Source organism: Camelina sativa, chromosome 4 (assembly GCF_000633955.1).
Source record: "Camelina sativa cultivar DH55 chromosome 4, Cs, whole genome shotgun sequence".
Lineage (NCBI taxonomy): Eukaryota > Viridiplantae > Streptophyta > Magnoliopsida > Brassicales > Brassicaceae > Camelina > Camelina sativa.
In genome coordinates, this window is record NC_025688.1 from 25,326,471 (window position 1) to 25,333,843 (window position 7,373).

At 34.1% G+C, this 7,373-nt stretch overlaps 1 protein-coding gene, 1 long non-coding RNA gene and 1 pseudogene across 2 annotated transcripts; 2 read left to right on the forward strand and 1 right to left on the reverse strand.

Moving 5' to 3' along the window:
* LOC104784275 (jacalin-related lectin 23-like) lies at positions 3-1,432 on the forward strand (the record flags this gene model as incomplete). The annotated part of the gene is made up of 3 exons (XM_019244228.1): positions 3-410; positions 567-1,025; positions 1,120-1,432. Coding segments are annotated over 3 exons (900 nt in total), but the record flags the coding sequence as incomplete, so codon positions are not given.
* Positions 2,265-3,597, reverse strand: LOC104782385. The gene is made up of 3 exons (XR_767003.1): positions 3,534-3,597; positions 2,964-3,019; positions 2,265-2,542 (listed from the first exon to the last, which is right to left on the reverse strand). It is a non-coding gene; the product is annotated as an uncharacterized LOC104782385 (long non-coding RNA).
* On the forward strand, positions 6,499-7,372 carry LOC109132552 (annotated as a pseudogene).

A 7,373-nucleotide genomic window follows, 5' to 3' on the forward strand; every position in this document is an offset into this window, starting at 1 on the left:
TATGTGCCACGGAGGTGATCACAAACCTCGTCTTCAAGACCTCAAAGGGTAGAAAGTCTCCATTGTTTGGTCCAAACTTGCTTGGAATTACCACCGGTACAAAGTTTGATATTGAGGACGGGGGAAAGAAGATCGTAGGATTTCATGGACGATCGGGTAATGCTCTCGACGCTCTTGGAGTTTACTTTGTACATGGCTCTCTAACCCCGTCGTCGTCGCCGCCTGTTTACAAGCTGGATGCACGAGGAGGTCCAGGGGGGCGTGCATGGGATGATGGATCTTACGGCGGCGTTAAAACGTTGAGCATTGGTCAAGATAATTCTCGTATCACTTATTTAGAGTTCGAGTACGAGAAAGGTGGTAAGTTAGAGACACGTCAACATGGGGTCAAAGGAAAAACACCATTGAAGGTACTTTTTACTAGTTGTTAATTAATTATTTCAATAAATCGTAGAAAAAGGTTATATGTAGTATGAAGTTCCGCAAAACCGGTTTATGTTCTTGTAGATATATACATGAATTTTCATTTCTTGCGACATAAATATTCTTAAATTTTGATTTTGTAGCAGTTTGAGCTTAACCCGTATGAATACATCAAATCGGTGGAAGCAACCTATGATAAGCCGGACAATTTCCGCAATATCGTCATTACATCGCTTACGTTCGAAACATCAAAGGGGACAGCGGTATTTTGTGGGTCTAAGGTGGGTAAGAAGTTTAAGCTAGAGCAAAAGGGTCGCAGGCTTGTAGGGTTCCATGGAAAGGACAGTTCAGCTATTGATGCTCTTGGAGCATATTTTGCACCTCTCCCTACTCCGACTCCTATGATTCCAGCCAAGAAACTACTAGCAATAGGCGGCAACGGAGGAGTTGCATGGGATGATGGTGTCTACGATGGTGTGAGGAGGATACTTGTAGGACAAGGAAACGATGGTGTAGCCTTTGTCAAGTTTGAGTACAAAAAGGGCAAAGACCTTGTACCCGGAGATGACCATGGAAAGAAGACATTACTTGGAGCTGAAGAGGTCATCTTTAAAGACAACAATATGTTTTATTTAGTTTTAGTACATTCTCTAAACTAATTTACACTTATCCTTGTCTAGTTTTGTATCTTTGCAGTTTGAGCTTGAAGATGGTGAATATCTCATATAAAATGGATCCCTGAGAGATAGCTCATATGAATGACTTTGTCCGGTTCTTTTTGAGACTTGGGCAAAAACTCAATGAATGGAGTCTGTTTGATTGATGTAATGAGTACTATTTTGAATACATACAAATCGGCAGCGGCTTTTAGTGTGACTTCATCGCCCCATTCGGAGTTCTTGGACATGTTCTTGACATACTCGGAGAAGCTCATGTTATTAATAAATTCTTTGTACATCTTTGGATGAGTTTTAAGCTGATGAGGAAAACAGAGTCATCAATCAATCAATCATCATATATGACACTACTACACGTAAAAAAAAAAAGAGGACAATCTGCATGCAAAGTTAGGAAAAGTTTCAAGATTGATTTACCTGTTGTATGATTTCTTGTCTAACAAGTTTATGAAGAGCCGAGTTTTTATAAAGTTGATCAGCTAAAGCACGGAACTGAAATAGAATTGACAAAAACGAAGAAAAGGGTTATTCATAAATCATAATAATACGATCAAAATATTTATATCAAGTTGATTGAGTATAATTTAATCCAGAAACATTCATTACCTGGCAATTTCCATCACTTTGCATCTTGTATTCGGTGAAACCTTCCCACTCCAATCTGAAAAGCCAGGAAAAAAATAAGACATATATATATAGTCGAGATTATCGGAAAAAAAAATTTGAACAAGTTTACAAGAAGAATCGATTCATACCTATACTCAAGTATTTCGCGATCACTAAGATCGTCCAAACACATCGACTTAGTCTGGCTGTTAGACATCTTTTGGGATTTGATCGACCTCTCCTCTCTCTCACAAACGATTAGGGTTACGATTTAAGGTTGATTGGAATTACAATTCTTTTCTGATTACTATTTGAGATTTATAGGGTTCTTTTATAGACAGGAGAGTTAATAGATGTTCAAAAAAAAGGAAAAAACAAAAAGGAAAGTTACCCGGAAAAAAAAACAAAAAACAAAAAGGGAAAGTTTCTGAAAGGCAATTTTTTTTTGTAAAAAAATGATAGGCATTATTAGGTTCTAAATTTTTTGTTAAAAACAATAGAAATAATGTAAAAAAAAAGTTAGATACCAATGAGATTTTAAAATTTTTGGATGTCCAATGGTAGAACTAGGAGGTTCTAAAAATTTAAATTTAAAAAAAAACTCAAAACTTGTAACACAATTAACTGAGATGCTAAAAACCAGAATTTATTTTTTATCATCAAAATCATACTACCAACTAAAGGTATATGAACAGATGAGACTCAAAATTACGGAGCAACAAACCTTCTCCGTGAACCAAAGGAATTATACAACTGATCACATAGAACCTGCAGGACAGAGACTTGAGCAGGCTTCTTCGTCTTTGCTAGTTTTGCCAGCTTGGTCCTCGTCCCTACTGAGACAACAAGCCAGCAAATGAAAATCAGAACCTCTCGTCACAAGATAACAGATTTTTAACAACACAGAACATAACACAAACATTGAGAGACCCATTCACAAGCAATACCAGAATTAACACAACACAAACATTGAGAAAATAGAATTACAAGCAAACTGATTTACAAATAAGTACCAGAACATAACACAAGCATTAGCACAACACAAACATTGAGAAAACTGATTTACAAATAATTACCAGAACATAACACAAGCATTAACACAACACAAACATTGAGAGAAACGATTCACAAGTATTACCGAACATAACACAAGACATCATTGATTAAAGAACATAACACACAACAGTGCATTGATCAAAGACAGACACAAACATTGATCAGATAGACAAGAAAAAAAGACACAGGAGCGGAACCCACCTCAGGAGTTCATTGTGCTTTGGTGGATCGATCGTCTTGCAGGGCCAAATTTCCTCCTATGAAAGTATCATAAAGAGCTTGCAACGTTAGCCAGAGAATGTCTAGTTGAATGCAAAAATTATTGCTTTTCAGCAAATCCAACTTCAACATTGAAACCCAAACAGAAGAAAAGAGAGAACGGAGAAGGGAGCGTACTTCTAAACAATCATTAGTTCAGATAAAGAAGGCAGCTTTAGATTAAGAGATTGGATCCAAAAACAAAAACATAACCGCATTACACTTAACATAAACCATAACCGCATAACAAAACATAATCGAAAGAAGCTAGAGACTGCCTATCTAGCAAGAACACATTGACAATAAACATAAACAAGGAAAAAACTTATTTTTTGTCAAAAAAAACAAAGAGAAAACTTAAGACAGAACATAAAGAAACAAGAAGACATTGACAAGAACATATACAAAGAAAAATTAGCTTGTTATTGATTCAAGCAGAATCCGAGACACAAACCGAGACTGTTATTGATTCAAAAACAGAGTCTGTTATCGCTTGTACTTCCTCTAGCTTACCTCGTCTTATGCGGATATTTCGATGATTTGATGGAAGGTAAATGGAACTGCTCCCATGGCGTGGATCAATGGAATCATTGGTAATTATTTTCAAGATGTAATATAAAGGCATTTGCAAAAATACTCTTATTCTATACCCTTTTGCAAAGATACCCTCAAATCAAATATATTGTTTTGCTAAAATGAATTTTTTTGTATGTTTATCTTTTATATATTGGAAGTAAATATTGTGAATTTATTTTGTTGTTGTTTACATGTTATTAAGAGTATGTAAATTTTATAGTAAAATGATCTAAAATTTTAGAGTAAAGAGTCCTATACTCAATCTTTTGCATATTATTTTTTCTAATGAAAGTAGTTGAATTTGATTTTATTGATTTTGTAGAAGTTAAATAATCTGATTATCAAAGATTTATATATATATATCTTAAAAATAATAATTAATGGTTTTTATTTAATCATTAATTTAGCTTTTAAAATAAAAATTAACTAATTATAAGAATGAATATATTAGAGATATATAAAAATATTTAGATATTGAATTGAAAATATTTTTTAATCATGAAAAACCAAAAATGTTTATATATAATATTTATTATTTTTGATTTTAAATAGAAAAAGAAAATCTTAATACATTTTTTTATCAACGCCGGAGTCAACGTCGGTCTTCGCCGGAGTCAGTCGACCGGTGTACCGGATTGTATGTTTATAGTGTTGACCACATAATGTCATATAGTTCATGCATATAGCCATGTAATACATATACTTTGTATAGTTGAATATACGATAGTGATGTATTCTGCTATACTTCGTGTAATTAGTCATCTTGATTCAATCATTTCATCTATCAGGCTCATTTAGACCTGATATTATTGGGCCTTTCATCTATTAGAGATTATGATGATTTTTTCTTTTTCTCTTATCCCAATCTGTTCCTACTATATTCTCTCTCTCGGCGACTACGATACTTGGACATTTCACTGTGTTATATGTTAAAATTTCAACGTGTATTTGCATCCCTCAAGGGGAAGGGTTTGGTATATTGGAAAAATAATTCATGTTTGTTATGACGACACCAGCTTCACCAGGAGAGATAACTTTTGAGAGCCCAATAGAACCAAAAAAAAAAATATTAATTAATCCTTAACTTTGGTTGATGAACTAGCATTATTAACGGGAAAATATCAAAAAATTCCACAACTAACAAATTTGGGCTCGTTAGTTTGTAAACAACTTGTTAATTTGTAAACCACGCTAACATACTCGTTTAAATTTGTAAACAACTTATATAATATCGTTTATCGACTTAACGGCGTGCATGAAATGATTAAGTCAATGAAATTTTATTATTTTATCAAAGTCAAACTAAACTTTGTGATTAAAATGATATTTCTAATGCTTTTTTCGTTCCAAAATTGAAAGTTGGTGATTTTTTCGACATTTTTCCCTATTACTAACTAAAATAAGACATTCATTTCAAAACACATTTTATTAAGATAATGATGGACGACAAACTAGAGGGTTTTTCATACATTCATTATTTAGGATAGATAATATAGATGGTGATAATTAAGATAGTAGGGGTTAAAGCTTTAAGCCTTCTTCTCAACTGGAGCCTCATTGGAACTCCCTCCAATTAGCCTGACCACCATTTGCAGAGTGGATCCCTCCTTGATAAAGTAATCTCCAAGGCATGAATTATCATCGACCAGCATCTTCCCACCAAAATAGATCCTTTGCTCCTCCACCAATGTTCCTTCCTTCCTTTCTAACGATGGACGCCAAACTAGAGGGATATTCATACATGCATAATTAGGATTGATATATAGATTGATGGGGATAAGATAGAAGGGGGTTAGGAATTGAAAGTCTTAATTAAAGCTTTAAGTCTTCTTAACTGGAGCCTCGGTGGAACTCCATCCGACAAGCCTGACAACCATCTGGAGACTGGAACCTTCTTTGATAAATAATCTATGATTGTCGAATTATCATCAGCCAACATTTTACCACCAAAATAGATCCTATGTTCTTTAACTAGGATTCCTTCCTTCCTTTCAAGAAAGGATTTCAATTCTTGGATTGTGATGATCTGTTCGTCAGTGACATTGACCGTGATAGTTTTGCCTTCTAGAAGATCTGCATTTTCGGTGATGTTTTTGTTTTTGTAGCTATGCAGAAAATGGAGAACTTTGTTAAGGGTTCCCAAGACTTTGTTAATGGTTCCCAAGACTATTCTCGGCAAAATATTCATTTCAAATTATTAACTATGTAGTATGACATTGACGAGAGAAGATGAATTAATTATTTTGATGAAACTGCAATAATTAAAAGTGGGTTGAAATGAAATTGCATTAATTCCTTTGGAGAGGGCAAGGGAGAGAGAGAGGAAAGCATTTTGCTGGTTAAAATCACCAAAATATAAAAAATAAATTGGATATCTTTATAAAATAATACATTTTCAAAACTTAATTGGATTTTTAGTATATTTGCTATTTATAGTTAAAAAGATAGATGGATTTTACTCTCCTCTGTCTCTTGCTCTCTCTAAAGGAATTGTTGCAATTTCATTTGAAACTTTTTTTTTCATCAAAAATAATTAATTCATCTTTATACTATTATTTTTGATCTCTCATAGTGTATTCTTATTATTTATCGCATTTATGACGGAGGCCCTCGTGAACCACGAGTTGATTATTAAAATGTTTCAAAGATTGTCAACACATCCATAAGGCAATAAGGTTCATCTCTTCTATCAATCAGAGCTCAAGAATTTAGTGGTATCTCTCTTCTCTCATTGTTGTTTTGTTTTCGAAGAAGTAGCTCTTCAGTCTTGTAATTTTTGTTTTTGTTTTCTTTTCTTTTTTTTTGTAGCGTAGGTAGCCAAGATTATCCGAGCATTAATATGTTTTGTGAAGTAGTAGCTAGCTAGGTAAAGATCTCTTGATTAGCCAAACAGTGATAATATACAAAACACTTGAATCGTAAATAATTTATATTACACCAAATTACCAATAATAGAGCTATCAAAGCGCACAGTAAATAGTTACCAATCATTGGTGTTCTATTAATTTGTGTTTCTTTGACCATTTTGGTGTTCTTGCTATGTAAATGAATAAGGCTACAATGTTATCATGGTAGTTGTGTAAAATTAACCACAGACCAGCTTATAGAACACTATATACTTTATTGGATAATATATAGAAGAAATAATATTTCTTTTCCAATATTTGAAGATTTGAAATGGCGAGCATGTACCGGAAGTTGGCACTCTGCGGTGGTGAAGGATGACAGGAATGGGACGACGATGTATACAAGGGTGTAAGAAAAGTGTATGTAGGGCAAGATCTCAACCGTATCACTTACGTCAAATTTGAGTACGTGAAGGAAGACGGCGAAGTAGTAGCACGTGAACATGGGACAACAGATCAACACCCTAAAGAGGTTCTCCACTAGACTATTCTCCATTTTTCTCCTTCATTTTTTGCAATACTAGTACGAATGGCTCTTGTGAATTCGGATAAATTTGGATGAAACCTGTAAGTCATAAACAAGACGGAAACGTACCCTTTACTCTCTAAGATACAAACCCTAAGACACCTTTATTATAAAACCCAAAATTCGATATTTATTATAGGACTAGTTAAATCTTGAGAATGTTTTAAACCTAATATTAAGTCATATATATGCAGTTTTCACTTCAATATGCGGACGAACACATCATAACGGTGGAGGGAAGCTACCACACAGTGGCTCTGCTTGCCACAAAGGTGATCACGTCCCTCGTCTTCAAGACCTCAAAAGGTAGAAGCTCTCCAACGTTTGGTCCAAACTTATTTGGAA